Raw genomic sequence first — 19,874 nt, 5'->3', positions numbered from 1 at the left:
CCTTGGCGAGTTGCTGCAGTGCATCCTGTGGATGGTGCACACTGCAGCCACAGTACCTTCACCACACGGACTGCAGTGGTTCAAGAAGGCGGCTCACCACCACCTTCTGAAGGGCAATTAGGGATGGGCAATAAATGCCGGCCTCGCCAGCGACGCCCACATCCCATGAACGAATAAAAAAAAATGATGATAAAGCCCAGGATCCCTTATGCTTTTTTAACCGCTTTCTCAACCTGTTCTGCCACTTTCAACGATTTGATCTCTCTGTTCCTGTACCCCTTTTAGAATTGTGCCCTCTAGTTTATATTGCCTCTCCTCGCTCTTCCTACCAAAATGTATCACTTTGCATTTTTAGAATCATAGAATAGAATCATAGAAAGGTTACAACACGGAAGGAGGTCATTTGGCCCATCGAGTCTGTGCCGGCTCTGCACAAGAGCAATCCAGCTAGTCCCACTTCCCCCACCCTATCCCCTGCAAATTTTTTCCCTTCAAGTACTTATCCAGTTCCCTTTTGAAGGCCATGATTGAATCCGAATCCACCACCGCCCCAACACCCCCTGTGCCACCAGCCTGTCTCTATCCTCTCGAGGTCTATCACTATCCTCCTCACTGTTCACTACACTTCCAAGTTTTGTGTCATCTGCAAATTTTGAAATTGTGCCCTGCACACCCAAGTCCAAGTCATTAATATGTATCAAGAAAAGCAGTGGTCCCAGCACCGACCCCTGGGGAACACCACTGTTCACCTCCCTCCAGTCTGAAAAACAACCGTTCACCACTACTCTCTGTTTCCTGTCCCTCAGCCAATTCTGTATCCATGCTGCCGCTGCCCCTTTTTTCCATGGGCTTCAACTTTGATGATAAGCCTACCATGTGACACTTTATCAAACACCTTTTGAAAGTCCATATACACCACATCAACCGCACTGCCCTCATCGACCCTCTCTGTTACCTCATCAAAAAACTATTAAGTTAGTTAAACATGATTTGCCTTTAATAAATCCGTGCTGGCTTTCCCTAATCAATCCACAATTGTCCAAGTGACTGTTAATTCTGTCCCGGATTATCGTTTCTAAAAGTTTCCCCACCACCGAGGTTAAACTGACTGGCCTGTAGTTGCTGGGTTTATCCTTACACCCTTTTTTGAACAAGGGTGTAACATTTGCAATTCTCCAGTCCTCTGGCACCACCCCCGTATCCACAGATGTTTGGAAGATTATGGCCAGTACCTCCGCAATTTCCACCCTTACTTCCCTCAGCCACCTAGGATGCATCCCATCTGGACCGGGTGACTTATCTACTTTAAGTACAGCTAGCCTTTCTAGTACCTCCTCTTTATCAATTTTTAGCCCATCCAGTATCTCAACTATATCTTCCTTTACTGAGACTCTGGCAGCATCTTCTTCCTTGGTAAAGACAGATGCAAAGTACTCATTTAGTACCTCAGCCACACCCTCTGCCTCCATGGGTAGATCTCCTTTTTGGTCTCTAATGAGTCCCACCCCTCCTCTTGCTACCCATTTATTGTTTATATGCCTGTAGAAGACTTTTGGATTCCCTCTTATGTTGGCCGCCAGTCCTTTTTTAATTCATTTATGGGATGTGGGCGTCACTGGCGAGGCCGGCATTTATTGCCCATCCCTAATTGCCCTTGAGAAGGTGGTGGTGAGCTGCCTTCTTCAACCGCTGCAGTCCGTGTGGTGACGGTTCTCCCACAGTGCTGTTAGGAAGGGAGTTCCAGGATTTTGACACAGCGACGATGAAGGAACGACGATATATTTCCAAGTCAGGATGGTGTGTGACTTCTCATACTCTCTCTTTGCCCCTCTTATTTCCTTTTTCACTTCCAATGGTGGAACGATTAAAATTGGGGATGTGCAAGAGGCAAAAATTGGTGGAGTGCAGAGATCTCAGAGGGTTGTAGGGCTAGAGGAGGTTACAGAGATAGGGAGGGGCAAAGCCATGGAGGGATTTGAACACAAAGCTTTTCTACATTAAAGATGCTGTACAAATGCAACCTGCTGTTTATGTAAACTCTGTGTTTTGTTAAGGGCATTAATCCTTCCTGGATCGTCTCAGCCCCTCCCGTTGATTTGTTTGCTGTTGAAAGGCCGCAGGATGAGAGTAACTTGTGCTGAGACCGAGGGAGCGCTGACTGTACCTGGAGTGAAGGTGGCCTCCAAAGCCCCAGATATAGGCGACCGCCAGAATGTTCCTGATGAGCATGTGGTCCTTGGGGAGGATACTGTCGTCGAGCCTGGACTTCCGGTGCTGGGAGCGGGAGGAGCTGCCGTCCAGACCTTCAATACAAAAGCTTATTTCAAATTCCAAAAAATTGAAAGCTGGGAATGGAACCGTTGATGGGCCCCTCATCTCCTAGCTCCAGTCCCACGCACTCCGTGACCTCACTACGTTTCACGCATGGCCCAGACACTGAGTGTTGGCAGGCCGTTCAACCATGAGAGGTATCACAGCCTGACCTCACCCAACACCCAGATATGGACACACCCAACAGGGGGGGCAGTGATAAGGAGCAGGAACTTTGGCTGATTCCCCCCCTCGCTAACACCAGGGCACTGAGCTGATACCAAGTTTCTGGTCACAGCCCAAACTGAGATCAGAGAACTCAACACAGACCACGGATGGAAGCTGAGGGCTGCTTGGTCTCTGCATCTAACCCGTGCTGTACCTGCCCTGGGAGTGTTTTATCGGACCGTGTAGAGGGAGCTTTACTCTGCATCTAACCCGTGCTGTACCTGCCCTGGGAGTGTTTGATGGGACAGTGTAGAGGGAGATTTACTCTGCATCTAACCCGTGCTGTACCTGCCCTGGGAGTGTTTGATGGGACAATGTAGAGGGAGCTTTACTCTGTATCTAACCCGTACTGTACCTGCCCTGGGAGTGTTTGATGGAACAGTGTAGAGGGAGCTTTACTCTGTATCTAACCCTGTACCTGCCCTGGGAGTGTTTGATGGGACATTGTAGAGGGAGCTTTACTCTGCATCTAACCCTGTACCTGCCCTGGGAGTGTTTGATGGGACAGTGTAGAGGGAGCTTTACTCTGTATCTAACCCTGTACCTGCCCTGGGAGTGTTTGATGGGACAATGTAGAGGGAGCTTTACTCTGTATCTAACCCGTGCTGTATCTGCCCTGGGAGTGTTTGATGGGACAGTGTAGAGGGAGCTTTACTCTGTATCTAACCCGTGCTGTACCTGCCCTGGGAGTGTTTGATGGGACAGTGTAGAGGGAGCTTTACTCTGTATCTAACCCGTGCTGTACCTGCCCTGGGAGTGTTTGATGCTGACACTGGGTCCCTGGAATGCAGAGAGTTTTGTTCCCATCATTAGTATCCCTGACCTTAAAGAGCAGAAGATGAGCATATTGTGTCTGTGGTCTGTGTCCTTACCCCTCGGCACCACTCGTTGCTGAGCTTGGATCTGCTGTTGATCACGGGACACGTATTTATCCAGGAGGGCTATGAGAATTCTCCTGAAGGACATCACTTCCTCCACACCGTAGGTCACTCTGTTGTGTTTGGCCGTTAAGTAGTGTGTTTGGTGGGTGAGTGCAGGGACACAGTGATGCTGCAGGAACTCCAGGGTGTTGGGCACTAGATCCCAGCTGATCCGGCTCCACACCTCGACGGTCTCCCGAGGGACAGCGTAGTTGCTGTATATCTTGTCCATCATGTGGTCCAACACAGCCTTCCACGTGTCATTGCCCTGGTAACACACCAGGTTGCACCAGGTCACTGCTGAGGGAGGAGCGTTGCTCAGGTCACTGACTTCTAAAATAAGAGACGTGGAGTCTGCCAGGGATCTCCGCTCGCCGTTAGCAAGAGTGAGGTAATGGCCGTGAGACAACAAACTGCTGATGGGTTCCATCCAATCTAAACAAAGCTCGCCATCTAATACTATCCACCTGAGAGGCTCAGGGCAGCGAATGGTTTCAACTCGGATCGAGCTGGAATCTTTCACTGGAGCACTGGCCTGGTGCCAATTCTCAGCATCATTAAGCCACTTGGCCAGGATTCCATCCCTCCAAGTCTGACTGTCCTTTCCTCCCAGCAGCTCCTCCAGGGAGTGGCTGTTTGGGAAAGCGATGGAGACATGTACTGCTCTGTGTACGGGGCCAGATTCTGCCACACTGTCCTGGTCATAGCCGGCAGCATCGGCCTGCTCAGTCTCCTTGGGCTCATTTCTGGCCAATTGATTTAAAGCCCTTGACAAGGTCTTGTACGAGGTTGTCTTGCCACTGCCTGAAGGACCCAACATTAGCACGCCTTTGCTGACCTTTAGTGCTTGGTACAGTTCGAGGATCCTGTTAACCATCTCCTGGGTCACTTGGTGCTCTGTATCCAGGAGCTCCTGTTTAATGGCAGACAGGAGGCTAGGATCACTCTCTGGCTCATAAACAGTCCTACAGGCCCCTGGGAACAGGTCCTTCAGTAGATCCTTAAGATTGTGGAGTTTTTCAGGGTCTGACACGGCTGGGAAGAGAGTTATAGAGAGAGCTTTCAGGACTGAGTATTCTTCAACCAAGAGTACAGATTCAAAGATCGGTGCTGATATATTTCTGCTGCTCTTTGGTGCCTCACTGACAGTGTCCGCTGAACTTGGATTGTCAATCAGCTGAAACGAGCTTAACAGACAATGTTCTACATAGACTGACTTCCCTCCTCCTCCATCAATGCCACCATCTCCTCCATCCCCCTTCTGTCCATGTTGGACTTGTTCTGGTGGGGATTGGATGGGGTTAGAGAGTGGCCCTTCACTGCCCAGATTGCTGCTCTTTTCTGGGTTCTTTGGCCTCAGAGTTTGGTAAAGGACCTTTGCTGCTGTGTGAATCATTCGATCCATCATTGGTAAGTAGCAGTGAGCACTGATGGAACCAGAATCCTTTGCTACCTTGAAGAATGACAGAATTTTCCCAACAAAATGGGAGGCCTTTAAAAACCCAACTGAGAGGAGTTTCACCTCGGTTATCACCGTGAGATCAGGTCTAATCACGGCGACCGGCCTCAACACCATCCGTAGATTCTCGGGAATCGTGGCGCTCGAGTCAAATGTTCGAAGGGTCATGAAAGTGCCATAGTTCACTCTGGCTGGGATTACGTTTCCTTCAAACCTGATGCTTCCCAAACTGGTTGGGTCGTCCTGCCTCATGTCCTCAGCACTCCAGGTCCGTCCGCTGCTGACCGGCGAGCCCTTGCTGCCCATTACATCAGTCAGGCTCCCCCCTAACCCCTTTCTGAATGGATGAGTGCTTTGGTCCTTGTCGGCTGTGTTGGGATTATCGCTGCCGATTAATTTCCTGTAGGAGTTCTGGATTGTGGTCAGGTGCTGGCCCAGAATGGACAACATTCCCAATGTCAGAGAGTCAGTGTTTTCTAGTACCAGCCAGGCTCCTGATTGGACGGCACCGCACAGCGCCCGGCTGAGGAACCACAAATCCATCTCCTTGTAGCAACTGAGCGTCACCAGCTGATACCCGAGCACTCTGGCCAGGTGTGAGAGGGTAGCAGCTCTGCCAGCCCCAGACGGCCCAACAAGTGCACAAGGATTAAAGTTTTGGAGAGCAAGAACTAATGCCAGGCAGATTCTCTCAGTTAGCGGAGTGTGCACAAACCAATGCCTTGGGCCAATGTACTCATAGTCATAGTAATAGTTGGTGCCCAGGATATCCACATAGCATCTTAGACCAAAGTGACTGTGGTCTGTGGCGGTCACCGATGGTCCGAAGGGGCCAGAAGAAAGCTGCAGGTTTTCCCTCTTGGAAAAAATCCAATTCAAATCAAATTTATATTTGATGAGCTCCTGCCACTCAAATGAAGCCTTGGATTCGATGTTTGTGGCCATGAGTTTGTTGCCGATATCACGGTGATTGATTGACATGACAATCAAGCATTTCAGTAAGGAGAGTGTGCGGGAATCCTCGGGCCCGCTGGGCGAACGCTTGCAATATTCACGAACGTTCAGCACTAATCTGTTGATCTTTGTGCTGCAGAGAACCTTAAACGACTCCTTGTTGGTGGCCGTTCGGCCAAACAACACTTTCTCAGCTTCCATCTGCCAACAGACCTCTTCAGCTATCAGGATGCACTGGGATGGGAAACTGCTGGCCAACTTCGAGATGTAGGTCATCAGCTGCGCTGCCTGGTGCACTTCGGATCTGGTGGAGGAGCTCGCCTTGATTGTGCTGTTTATTTCCCCTGCCAAGGCAGTCCTCTCCGCGACGCAGGTCTCCAGGGAACGGAAGAGGCTTTGTTGGATCTTCTGCTCCAGGCTCCGTAACCAGGGTATGGCACCGAGGCCGGGCTCCAGCGGAGCAATCAGATTCACTCTTTCCTGCAGGTCACCGTAAATCGCCAACACGCTCACCCTGGGGGAAAGCAAGCCCAGGTCGGCATCGCTCACCGTCTCCAAGTGAAGGTCCTTCACGCCTTTGAAACATTTCTTCACAAACGGCAGAAGTCTGTGGGGATCGGGCTGAAGAGTCAGTAAACGCAGTACGTCATCATCGCTGAGGAAATAGAGTCTTACAAATTCCTGCCTGGCGGACTCCAGGAGATGATACATCTGGAGAATAATCTCCTCCATGGCCGCAATTCCGCTGGTGAAGATCACCGGGAGAGTCATTCCCTGGTACAGTTTTGTGTGCTGACTGAGGATGACAGTTAGCACTGATGGGTTGGTGGACAGGGTCTGAATCACACGGCGGTACAATTCATCCACTCCTTCAATCCGCAACATCTGTGTGACAAATGCAGCACAGCCCATCAAATGCTGATGCTCTTACATATAACCCGTCCCACTACTGCTCCAGGACCCGCTCTCTCTCCTAACTGTATCTCCACTTCCCTCCCACCCTCTGGGCAGAATTTTAACCCGGAACGGAAAACGATCGAGTGGGGTGGGGGGGGGCGAGGGAGCACCAAAACCCCTTCGACCTCAGCAGTATCTGGGCCGGGCGGGTTCCAGCTCCTGGCCTCTGGCCAGTTGTCCGGCTGGAACGGACAGGAAGCAGCAGTGACCGGTGGGCGGGAGCAGGAGACAAAATAATGGGACTCAAGGCGGATAAATCCCCTGGACCTGATGGCTTCCATCCTAGGGTCTTGAGGGAAGTGGCAGTAGGGATTGTGGATGCTTTGGTGATAGTTTTCCAAAATTCCCTGGACTCAGGAGAGGTCCCGGCAGATTGGAAAATTGCTAATGTAACACCGTTATTTAAAAAGGGTAGTAGGCAGAAGGCTGGAAATTATAGACCAGTTAGCCTAACATCTGTGGTGGGTAAAATTTTGGAGTCTATTATTAAGGAGACAGTAACGGAACATTTGGATAAACATAATTTAATAGGACAAAGTCAGCATGGCTTTATGAAGGGGAAGTCATGTCTGACAAATTTGCTTGAGTTCTTTGAGGATATAACGTACAGGGTGGATAAAGGGGAACCAGTGGACGTAGTGTATTTAGACTTCCAGAAGGCATTCAACAAGGTGCCACATAAAAGATTATTACTTAAGATAAAAAATCACGGGATTGGGGGTAATATTCTGGCATGGGTGGAGGATTGGTTATCTAACAGGAAGCAGAGAGTTGGGATAAATGGTACATTCTCGGACTGGCAACCAGTAGCCAGTGGTGTTCCACAGGGGTCGGTGCTGGGTCCCCAACTCTTTACAATCTATATTAACGATTTGGAGGAGGGGACCGAGTGCAACATATCAAAGTTTGCAGATGATACAAAGATGGGAGGGAAAGTAGAGAGTGAGGAGGACATAAAAAACCTACAAGGGGATATAGACAGGCTGGGTGAGTGGGCGGAGATTTGGCAGATGCAATATAATATTGGAAAATGTGAGGTTATGCACTTTGGCAGGAAAAATCAGAGAGCAAGTTATTTTCTTAATGGCGAGAGACTGGAAAGTACTGCAGTACAAAGGGATCTGGGGGTCCTAGTGCAAGAAAATCAAAAAGTTGGTATGCAGGTGCAGCAGGTGATCAAGAAAGCCAATGGAATGTTGGCTTTTATTGCTAGGGGGATAGAATATAAAAACAGGGAGGTATTGCTGCAGTTATATAGGGTATTGGTGAGACCGCACCTGGAATACTGCATACAGTTTTGGTCCCCATACTTAAGAAAAGACATACTTGCTCTCGAGGCAGTACAAAGAAGGTTCACTCGGTTAATCCCAGGGATGAGGGGGCGGACATATGAGGAGAGGTTGAGTAGATTGGGACTCTACTCATTGGAGTTCAGAAGAATGAGAGGCGATCTTATTGAAACATATAAGATTGTGAAGGGGCTTGATCGGGTGGATGCAGTAAGGATGTTCCCAAAGATGGGTGAAACTAGAACTAGGGGGCATAATCTTAGAATAAGGGGCTGCTCTTTCAAAACTGAGATTAGGAGAAGCTTCTTCACTCAGAGGGTGGTAGGTCTGTGGAATTTGCTGCCCCAGGAAGCTGTGGAAGCTTCATCATTAAATAAATTTAAAACAGAAATAGACAGTTTTCTAGAAGTAAAGGGAATTAGGGGTTATGGGGAGCGGGCAGGAAATTGGACATGAAGCTGAGTTCGGATCGGTCAATGCCCTGTGGGTGGCGGAGAGGGCCCAGGGGCTGTGTGGCCGGGTCCTGCTCCTACTTCTTGTGTTCTTTAGATTGTGGTTGGGATCAGATCGGCCATGATCTTATTGAATGGCGGAGCAGGCTCGAGGGGCCGATTGGCCTACTCCTGCTCCAATTTCTTATGTTCTTATGTTCTTATAACTTTGGACCCAAGATAAACAAATCAGAGTATTTTCTAAATGACAAGAGATGAGGAACTGTAGAGGAAGAGAGAGATTTAGGGGTCCACGTGCAGAAATCACCCAAAGCCAGTGGACAGGTACAAAAAATAATTTAAAAGCCTAATGGAATGTTGGCCTTTATCTCGAGGGGCTGGGATACAAAGGGGAGGAAGGTGATGATCCAGTTGTTCAGAGCTTTGGGTCAGAGTCTGGAGACTGGGTTCAGTTCTGGGCCCCGCCCCTCAGGAAGGAGATATTGGTCTTGGAGGGGGAGCAGATTCACCACAATGATACCGGGGCTAAAAGGGTTAAATTACGAGGACAGGTTGCAGAGACTGGGCTTGTATTCCCTTGAATTTATGAGATTAAGGGGTGATCTAAGCAAGGTGTGTAAGATGAGGGGCACTTTTCGACTTGGGGGAGGCAAGTTACACTTTGCGGTGATTACACTTTGAGATAACGGTGAGGTGGCTTCAAACCGGGGTCTGAAATCGTCTAGATTGTAGGAGAAGGGGAGACCGAGGGAGGGGAGACCGAGGGAGGGGAGACCAAGGGAGGGGAGACCAAGGGAGGGGAGACCGAGGGAGGGGAGACCGAGGGAGGGGAGACCGAGGGAGGGGAGACCAAGGGAGGGGAGACCAAGGGAGGGGAGACTGAGGGAGGGGAGTCCGAGGGAGGGGAGACCGAGGGAGGGGAGATTAAGGAAGGGGAGATTGAGGGGGGGAAACTGAGGGAGGGGAGACATAAGAACATAAGAAACAAGAGCAGGAGCAGGAGTAGGCCACATGGCCCCTCGATCCTGCTCTGCCATTCAATAAGATCATGACTGATCTTCAACCTCAACTCTACTTTCCCGCCCAATCCCCATATCCTTCGATTCCCCTAGAGTCCAAAAATCCATCAATCTCAGCCTTGAATATATTCAGTGACTGAGCATCCACAGCCCTCTGGGGTAGAGAATTCCAAAGATTCACAACCTTCTGCGTGAAAAAATTCCTCCTCATCTCAGACTTAAATGGCCGACCCCGAATCCTGAGACTATGTGTCCAGTTCTAGACTCTCCAGCCAGGGGAAACAACCTCTCAGCATCTACCCTGTCAAGCCCCCTCATAATCTTATATGTTTCAATGAGATCAGCTCTCATTCTTCTAAACTCCAGAGAGTATAGGCCCATTCTACTCAATCTCTCCTCATAGGACAACCCTCTCATCCCAGGAATTAATCTGGTGAACCTTCGTTGCACTCCCTCTAAGGCAAGTATATCCTTCCTTAGATAAGGAGACCAAAATTGTGCACAGTACTCCAGGTGTGGTCTCACCAAAGCCCTGTACTCGTCGTAAGACTTCCTTACTCTTGTACTCCAACCCCCTTGCAATAAAGGCCAACATGCCATTTGCTTTCCTAATTGCTTGCTGTACCTGCATACGAACATACGAATTAAGAGCGGGAATAGGCCATTCGGCCCCTCGAGCCTGCTCTGCCATTTGATAAGATCATGGCTGATCTGATTGAGACCTCAACCCTACTTTCCCGTCTACCTACTATAACCTTTGACTCCCTTGTTAATCAGGAATCTATCTAACTCAGCCTTAAAAATATTCAATGACCCTGCCTCCACCTCTCTCTGGGGAAGGGAGTTCCACAGACTCACGACCCTCTGAGAGAAAAATTCCCCTCATCTCCGTCTTAAATGGGAGACCCCTTATTTTTAAACTGTGGCCCCTAGTTCTAGTCTCTCCCACAAGGGGAAACATCCCCTCAGCATCTACCCCTTCTAGTCCCCACAGGATCTTGTATGTTCCAATAAGATCACCTCTCATTCTTCTAAACTCCAGTGTATACAGGCCCAACTTGTCCAACCTTTCCTCATAAGATAACCCCCTCATCCCAGGAATCAGTCGAGTGAACCTTCTCTGAACCGCCTCTAAAGCAATTATGTCCTTTCTTAAATAAGGAGACCAAAACTGCACACAGTATTCTAGATGTGGTCTCACCAATGCCCTGCACAACTGGAGCAAAACATCTCGGGGGCGCCCGTTGTTTCGGCGGGGAGTAGATTGGGCATATGGGTAACGTGCCCGGTGAAATCAGTCTGCCCCCCGTGCGATCGCAGCCTAATTGGATCCACTTACCTGGTCTTCCGGGTTCCCCGCTGCTGATCTGCGCAGCGGGCGGACTGTGCATGCGCAGTAAGGTCTGTCAGCTGGAGGAGCTCTATTTAAAGGAACGGATACCAAATGTTTTGCCTGAGGAAGGAGGAAATCTCCGAAAGCTTGTGAATTTAAAATAAAATTGCTGGACTATAACTTGGTGTTGTAAAATTCTTTACAATTTATCTACCCTGCTAGTTACATCCTCAAAAAACTCTAATAAATTTGTCAAACATGATTTCCCTTTCATAAAACCATGTTGACTCTGCCTAAACATATTATGATTTTCTAAGTGTCCTGTTACCACTTCCTTAATAATGGATTCCAGCATTTTCCCAATGACTGATGTCAGACTAACTGGCCTGTAGTTCCCTGTTTTCTCTCTCCCTCCTTTCTTAGACTGAGGGAGGGGAGACTGAGGGACAGGAGACCGGGGGAGGGAAGCCCGAGGGAGGGGAGACCGGGGGAGGGGAGACCGGGGGAGGGGAGACGGGGGGAGGGAAGCCCGAGGGAGGGGAGACCGGGGGAGGGAAGCCCGAGGGACGGGAGACCGGGGGAGGGAAGCCCGAGGGAGGGGAGACCGGGGGAGGGAAGCCCGAGGGAGGGGAGACCGGGGGAGGGAAGCCCGAGGGAGGGGAGACCGGGGGAGGGAAGCCCGAGGGAGGGGAGACGGGGGGAGGGAAGCCCGAGGGAGGGGAGACCGGGGGAGGGAAGCCCGAGGGAGGGGAGACCGGGGGAGGGGAGACCGGGGGAGGGAAGCCCGAGGGAGGGGAGACCGGGGGAGGGAAGCCCGAGGGAGGGGAGACCGGGGGAGGGAAGCCCGAGGGAGGGGAGACGGGGGGAGGGAAGCCCGAGGGAGGGGAGACCGGGGGAGGGAAGCCCGAGGGAGGGGAGACCGGGGGAGGGAAGCCCGAGGGAGGGGAGGAGTCCCACTGTTTGGAGGTCCTGGGAAAGAATGAGTTGGAGTAGGAGAAGGTGAGATGAGTCTTCGGATCAACACAGCGAGGAGGTGGGGTCAGCAGAGGGTCATTGACAGGCACGATCTTGGTGTAATCGCCAAGTTTTCCGGGGGTTAGCGGCTGGAGGCGAGGAGTGAATCGTCTGTCCGACAACAATCCATTTCTTGGATCGTGTCCAGGGACGTGAGACGGGTCGGATGAGGCTCTCCAGTTTTAAAGGGCTATTTCCTGCACTTCACTCAATGCAGCTCTTCGAAGTTATGCAGCTTTTATACACCAGCATCCTCGCACAAACAGCAATCTCCTGGCGCTGGACGCGGGAGGAATTATCGACAAGACACTGGGAGAATTTCTTATTTTTCCTCCAATGGCGCCATGGGATCCTTACCATCCACATCCAGATGGGGCCTGGGTTTAACTGCTCATCTGAAGGATGGCAGTGCCGCACCCCATCAGTGCGTGGCCGTCTGGACTGAGACTTGAACCCATGGCCCCTGATTCAGAGGCAAGAGTGATACCAAATGATCCAAATTGACAGACACATGGGATGGGAACTGTGTTCAAGGGTTGGAGTTGGGCAACTTGGGCTTTTGTTGAAGAGATGTTGAAGTTCAAAAATAGCAATTGGCATAAAAAAAGAAACTGAGCTTCTTACAGGCTGCTTTGGTAATGGAGGGGGAGGGGTGAGGGGGAGGGGAGAGGGAGAGGGGTAAGGGGTGAGGGGGAGGGGGGAGGAGGGAGGGAGAGGGGTGAGGGGGAGGGGAGGGGAGGGGTGAAGGGGAGGGGAGGGGAGGGGTGAAGGGGAGGGGAGGGGAGGGGTGAAGGGGAGGGGAGGGGTGAGGGGGAGGGGGAGGGGTGAGGGGAGGGGGAGGGGAGGGGTGAGGGAGGGGTGAGGGGGAGGGGAGGGGTGAGGGGTGAGGGAGGGGTGAGGGGGAGGGGAGGGGTGAGGGGGAGGCGGGAGAGGAGGGGTGAGGGGGAGGGGGAGAGGTGAGGTGGAGGAGGGAGGGGTGAGGGGTGAGAGGGAGGGGTGAGGGGGGAAGCCAAGAATGTTAACAGACGAAGAAGAACAAAGAGATGGGACCTGATGGTAGGACATGAACAAACTCGGGCCAGGACCTACTCCGTTAATGGTAGGGCGTTGGGGAGAGTTATAGAACAAAGAGATCTGGGAGTACAGGTTCATAGCTCCTTGAAAGTGGAGTCACAGGTGGATAGGGTGGTGAAGAAGGCATTCAGCATGCTTGGTTTCATTGGTCAGAACATTGAATACAGGAGTTGGGATGTCTTGTTGAAGTTGTACAAGACATTAGTACGGCCACACTTGGAATACTGTGTACAGTTCTGGTCACCCTATTATAGAAAGGATATTATTAAACTAGAAAGAGTGCAGAAAAGATTTACTAGGATGCTATCGGGACTTGATGGTTTGACTTATAGGGAGAGGTTGGATAGACTGAGACTTTTTTCCCTGGAGAGTAGGAGGTTTAGGGGTGATCTTATAGAAGTCTATAAAATAATGAGGGGCATAGATAAGGTAGATAGTCAAAATCTTTTCCCAAAGGTAGGGGAGTCTATAACGAGGGGGCACAGATTTAAGGTGAGAGGGGAGAGATACTGAGAATCCCTACGTGGTCAGTTTTTAGTAAAATATTAAAATGCCTACGTGGCAAAGAAGCAGAATGCAAAATGGTTAGAAAGGGTTAATTAGTTAGTAACTGAGATTGATACAAGTGGCCTGGCCCTCCTGCTGGGCCATATGTTTGCTTAGTCAGCAGGCCTGCATTGTCTTATCAATGATAGGTCTTTGATGTGAGTCAAGGACTGGTCTGAATGTCTCCATGTTTATGGCAGATCAATATAGGTAACGAGCTTAGCCAAAGTTGAAAGACATTCCAGGTTGGGAGATAAGGAACAGAAGGAACAGGGAAGAACATTCCAAGTTGGAAAGTGAGGAAGTTATCCCCTTTGATGTCTAACAGCAGCATGATCAGCACATGGACGATTTATGATTGGCCGGAAATAATGTAACCTCGCATGGCAACCTATGCCCGGCTTATGATTGGTGTTGACCCTCGTTAAGTATGTTCCAACTCTATTCATCTGTATAAAAACGTGTGGATTTCTGTATGTTTTTGTTCTTGCTCTGCCAGCATAGAGGGACTCTATCAGGAGTCCAAATCAATGCTGCAGACTAAGAACCCTGCTATTAAAGATGTGTTGAACTTTAAAATGTATTCGACTTCAGTTATTACTGAACCAGACTGAGGGGAAAGAATCCGGATCGTCAATACAAAAGGGTCCAGAGGGGCAATTTTTTCACTCAAAGGGTGGTGAGTGTCTGGAACGAGCTGCCAGAGGCAGTAGTAGAGGCGGGTACAATTTTGTCTTTTAAAAAGCATTTGGACAGTTACATGGGTAAGATGGGTATAGAGGGATATGGGCCAAGTGCAGGCAATTGGGACTAGCTTAGTGGTATAAACTGGGCGACATGGACATGTTGGGCCGAAGGGCCTGTTTCCATGTTGTAAACTTCTATGATTCTAGGCTCAAGTTCCCTCCCCAGTCTGCCTGGATATACTCGGCATCTGACCTGGACCTTGCCTGTATTTCCAAGTACAATAGGTGAGGCACTTGCCCTGGCGCGGGCCCACCAGTGGGTAGAGCCTAGTGCCTGCACCACAGTGGGGAAAGACGTTCACTACAGCAGGCCTGAGAGACCAGCAGCAGGGCTGTTCCCTTTCTCTGTCTCCATCACCAGTCCCTCTGATGGGTGCACGGTCTAAGTGTTGCTGCGAATGGGGTGAGAGCCAAGTGAGGCACCAGACACCGTAAGTCCCTCCCACCTCATTTGCATAGGACAGGTACATTCTCACCTGTCGTTGGCAACAGCACCTCTCCCCCCTCCTCGCCAAAGCAAAAGGTCCAAGACATAGGAACACAGGAACAGGAGGAGGCCATTCAGCCCCTCGAGCTTGTTCCGCTATTCGATTAGATCATGACTGATCTGTATCTTAACTCCATCTCCCTTAATCCCCTTGCCCATCAAAAATCTACCGCTCTCAGTCTTGAAATTTTCAATTGACCCCCAGCCTCAACAGCTTTTTGGGGGAAGAGAGTTCCAGATTTCCTCTCCCCTTTGTGTGAGGAAGTGCTTCCTGACATCACCCCTGAACGGCCCGGCTCTAATTTTAAGGTTCTGCCCCCTTGTTCTGGACTCCCCCCACCAGAGGAAATAGTTTCTCTCTATCCACCCTATCAAATCCTTCAATCATCTTAAAGACCCAGCGTCACGGATCTCCGATCCCCTTCTCCTCCGCATTGTGCCTGGGAACTGAACATTTCGCAGTCGCACAGCGAAGGGAAATCGGTCCTCAAAATCTCAAATAACAGGATTTGATCCACTGGAGAAGACTGAGATTATCCGCCCGCGTCTCCAGTCTGTTTCCTCTCTCAAGCAGTCACTTTAGCGGCCGGTCACTCACCAATTTTGGATCAGGTTTACGAGCTTTCAGCTCCATCTCAAAAAACACTTTGTGCAGGAAGACCCACTTATCCTGAAAAATCTTCCAGAGATCCAACAGTTCCCCTGGAGAATGAGAAAAGAAGACATGGGAACAGAAAGGGCAGGAGCAGCACTCTCAACATCCGCCTTCAGCATTTAACCCGTGTCAGCATTTAACCCGTGTCAGCATTTAACCCGTGTCAGAATTTAACCCGTGTCAGAATTTAACCCGTGTCAGAACTTAACCCGTGTCAGTATTTAACCCGTGTCAGAACTTAACCCGTGTCAGTATTTAACGCGTGTCAGTATTTAACTCGTGTCAGAACTTAACCCGTGTCAGTATTTAACGCGTGTCAGTATTTAACTCGTGTCAGAACTTAACCCGTGTCAGTATTTAACCCGTGTCAGAACTTAACCCGTGTCAGTATTTAACGCGTGTCAGTATTTAACTCGTGTCAGAACTTAACCCGTGTCAGTATTTAACGCGTGTCAGAATTTAACTCGTGTCAGTATTTAACTCGTGTCAGTATTTAACGCGTGTCAGTATTTAATGTGTCAGTATTTAATGTGTCAGTATTTAATGTGTCAGTATTTAACCCGTGTCAGTATTTAACGCGTGTCAGTATTTAACTCGTGTCAGAACTTAACCCGTGTCAGTATTTAACGCGTGTCAGTATTTAACTCGTGTCAGAACTTAACCCGTGTCAGTATTTAACCCGTGTCAGAACTTAACCCGTGTCAGTATTTAACGCGTGTCAGTATTTAACTCGTGTCAGAACTTAACCCGTGTCAGTATTTAACACGTGTCAGTATTTAACGCGTGTCAGAATTTAACTCGTGTCAGTATTTAACTCGTGTCAGTATTTAACGCGTGTCAGTATTTAATGTGTCAGTATTTAATGTGTCAGTATTTAATGTGTCAGTATTTAATGTGTCAGTATTTAATGTGTCAGTATTTAACCCGTGTCAGTATTTAACGTGTCAGTATTTAACCCGTGTCAGTATTTAATGTGTCAGTATTTAATGTGTCAGTATTTAACGTGTCAGTATTTAACGTGTCAGTATTTAACCCGTGTCAGTATTTAATGTGTCAGTATTTAATGTGTCAGTATTTAATGTGTGTCAGTATTTAACGTGTCAGTATTTAACGTGTCAGTATTTAATGTGTCAGTATTTAACGTGTCAGTATTTAACCCGTGTCAGTATTTAATGTGTCAGTATTTAACCCGTGTCAGTATTTAACGTGTGTCATTATTTAACGCATGTCAGTATTTAATGTGTCAGTATTTAACGTGTCAGTATTTAACGTGTCAGTATTTAACGTGTCAGTATTTAACGTGTGTCATTATTTAACGCATGTCAGTATTTAATGTGTCAGTATTTAACGTGTGTCATTATTTAACGTGTCAGTATTTAATGTGTCAGTATTTAACCCGTGTCAGTATTTAACCCGTGTCAGTATTTAATGTGTCAGTATTTAATGTGTCAGTATTTAACATGTCAGTATTTAACGTGTGTCATTATTTAACGCATGTCAGTATTTAATGTGTCAGTATTTAACGTGTCAGTATTTAACGTGTGTCATTATTTAACATGTCAGTATTTAATGTGTCAGTATTTAACGCATGTCAGTATTTAATGTGTCAATATTTAATGTGTCAGTATTTAATGTGTCAGTATTTAACGCGTGTCAGTATTTAATGTGTCAGTATTTAATGTGTCATTATTTAATGTGTCAGTATTTAATGTGTCAGTATTTAATGTGTCAGTATTTAACGCATGTCAGTATTTAATGTGTCAGTATTTAATGTGTCATTATTTAATGTGTCAGTATTTAATGTGTCAGTATTTAATGTATCAGTATTTAATGTCAGTATTTAACGCGTGTCAGTATTTAATGTGTCAGTATTTAATGTGTCAGTATTTAATGTGTCAGTATTTAACGCATGTCAGTATTTAATGTGTCAGTATTTAATGCGTGTCAGTATTTAACGCGTGTCAGTATTTAATGTGTCAGTATTTAACGCGTGTCAGTATTTAACGCGTCAGTATTTAATGTGTCAGTATTTAATGTGTCAGTATTTAACGCATGTCAGTATTTAATGTGTCAGTATTTAATGTGTCAGTATTTAATGTGTCAGTATTTAACGCATGTCAGTATTTAATGTGTCAGTATTTAATGTGTCAGTATTTAACGCATGTCAGTATTTAATGTGTCAGTATTTAATGCGTGTCAGTATTTAATGTGTCAGTATTTAACGCATGTCAGTATTTAATGTGTCAGTATTTAATGTGTCAGTATTTAATGTGTCAGTATTTAACGCATGTCAGTATTTAATGTGTCAGTATTTAATGCGTGTCAGTATTTAATGTGTCAGTATTTAATGTGTCAGTATTTAACGCATGTCAGTATTTAATGTGTCAGTATTTAATGCGTGTCAGTATTTAACCCGTGTCAGTATTTAATGTGTCAGTATTTAACGCGTGTCAGTATTTAATGTGTCAGTATTTAATGTGTCAGTATTTAATGCGTGTCAGTATTTAACGCATGTCAGTATTTAATGTGTCAGTATTTAATGTGTCAGTATTTAATGTGTCAGTATTTAACGCATGTCAGTATTTAATGTGTCAGTATTTAACCCGTGTCAGTATTTAATGTGTCAGTATTTAATGTGTCAGTATTTAATGTGTCAGTATTTAATGTGTCAGTATTTAATGTGTCAGTATTTAACGTGTCAGTATTTAACGTGTCAGTATTTAACGCGTCAGTATTTAACGCGTCAGTATTTAACGCGTCAGTATTTAATGTGTCAGTATTTAATGTGTCAGTATTTAATGTGTCAGTATTTAACGCGTCAGTATTTAACGCGTCAGTATTTAATGTGTCAGTATTTAACGTGTCAGTATTTAACGCATGTCAGTATTTAATGTGTCAGTATTTAACGCATGTCAGTATTTAATGTGTCAGTATTTAATGTGTCAGTATTTAACGTGTCAGTATTTAACGTGTCAGTATTTAATGTGTCAGTATTTAATGTGTCAGTATTTAATGTGTCAGTATTTAACGCATGTCAGTATTTAATGTGTCAGTATTTAACGTGTCAGTATTTAACGTGTCAGTATTTAACGTGTCAGTATTTAACGTGTCAGTATTTAACGTGTCAGTATTTAATGTGTCAGTATTTAATGTGTCAGTATTTAATGTGTCAGTATTTAATGTGTCAGTATTTAACGCATGTCAGTATTTAATGTGTCAGTATTTAATGTGTCAGTATTTAATGTGTCAGTATTTAATGTGTCAGTATTTAATGTGTCAGTATTTAATGTGTCAGTATTTAACGTGTCAGTATTTAACGTGTCAGTATTTAAAGTGTCCGTATTTAATGTGTCAGTATTTAATGTGTCCGTATTTAATGTGTCAGTATTTAATGTGTCAGTATTTAACGCATGTCAGTATTTAATGTGTCAGTATTTAATCTGTCAGTATTTAATGTGTCAGTATTTAATGTGTCAGTATTTAACGCATGTCAGTATTTAACGTGTCAGTATTTAACGTGTCAGTATTTAATGTGTCAGTATTTAACGCGTGTCAGTATTTAATCTGTCAGTATTTAATCTGTCAGTATTTAATGTGTCAGTATTTAATGTGTCAGTATTTAATGTGTCAGTATTTAATGTGTCAGTATTTAACGCATGTCAGTATTTAACGTGTCAGTATTTAACGTGTCAGTATTTAATGTGTCAGTATTTAATCTGTCAGTATTTAATCTGTCAGTATTTAATGTGTCAGTATTTAATGTGTCAGTATTTAACGCATGTCAGTATTTAACGTGTCAGTATTTAACGTGTCAGTATTTAATGTGTCAGTATTTAACGCGTGTCAGTGTTTAATATGTCAGTATTTAATGTGTCAGTATTTAATGTGTCAGTATTTAATGCGTGTCAGTATTTAACGCGTGTCAGTATTTAATGTGTCAGTATTTAATGTGTCAGTATTTAATGTGTCAGTATTTAACGCATGTCAGTATTTAATGCATGTCAGTATTTAATGTGTCAGTATTTAATGTGTCAGTATTTAACGCGTGTCAGTATTTAACGCGTGTCAGTATTTAACGCGTGTCAGTATTTAATGTGTCAGTATTTAATGTGTCAGTATTTAATGTGTCAGTATTTAACGCGTGTCAGTATTTAATGTGTCAGTATTTAATGTGTCAGTATTTAACGCATGTCAGTATTTAATGTGTCAGTATTTAATGTGTCAGTATTTAACGCATGTCAGTATTTAACGTGTCAGTATTTAATGTGTCAGTATTTAATGTGTCAGTATTTAACCCGTGTCAGTATTTAATGTGTCAGTATTTAATGTGTCAGTATTTAATGTGTCAGTATTTAACGCGTGTCAGTATTTAATATGTCAGTATTTAATGTGTCAGTATTTAACGCGTCAGTATTTAATGTGTCAGTATTT

At 46.4% G+C, this 19,874-nt stretch overlaps 1 protein-coding gene across 1 annotated transcript in view; it reads right to left on the bottom strand.

Annotated features, from left to right (window-relative positions):
- LOC137322620 (dynein heavy chain domain-containing protein 1-like) overlaps positions 1-19,874 on the bottom strand; it is a 142,094-nt gene that overhangs the window by 111,282 nt on the left and 10,938 nt on the right. The window contains exons 3-5 of the mRNA XM_067985527.1: positions 15,387-15,490; positions 3,411-6,756; positions 2,165-2,303 (exon numbers count right to left, since the gene is read on the bottom strand). Of these exons, the coding sequence (XP_067841628.1) occupies positions 2,165-2,303; positions 3,411-6,756; positions 15,387-15,490 (3,589 nt within the window). The remainder of the gene's footprint in view (positions 1-2,164; positions 2,304-3,410; positions 6,757-15,386; positions 15,491-19,874) is intronic.

Source organism: Heptranchias perlo, chromosome 6, assembly GCF_035084215.1.
Source record: "Heptranchias perlo isolate sHepPer1 chromosome 6, sHepPer1.hap1, whole genome shotgun sequence".
NCBI classification, from domain to species: domain Eukaryota; kingdom Metazoa; phylum Chordata; class Chondrichthyes; order Hexanchiformes; family Hexanchidae; genus Heptranchias; species Heptranchias perlo.
Note: the sequence above shows the minus strand (reverse complement) of the source record. Positions and strands in the feature narration are given on the sequence as shown.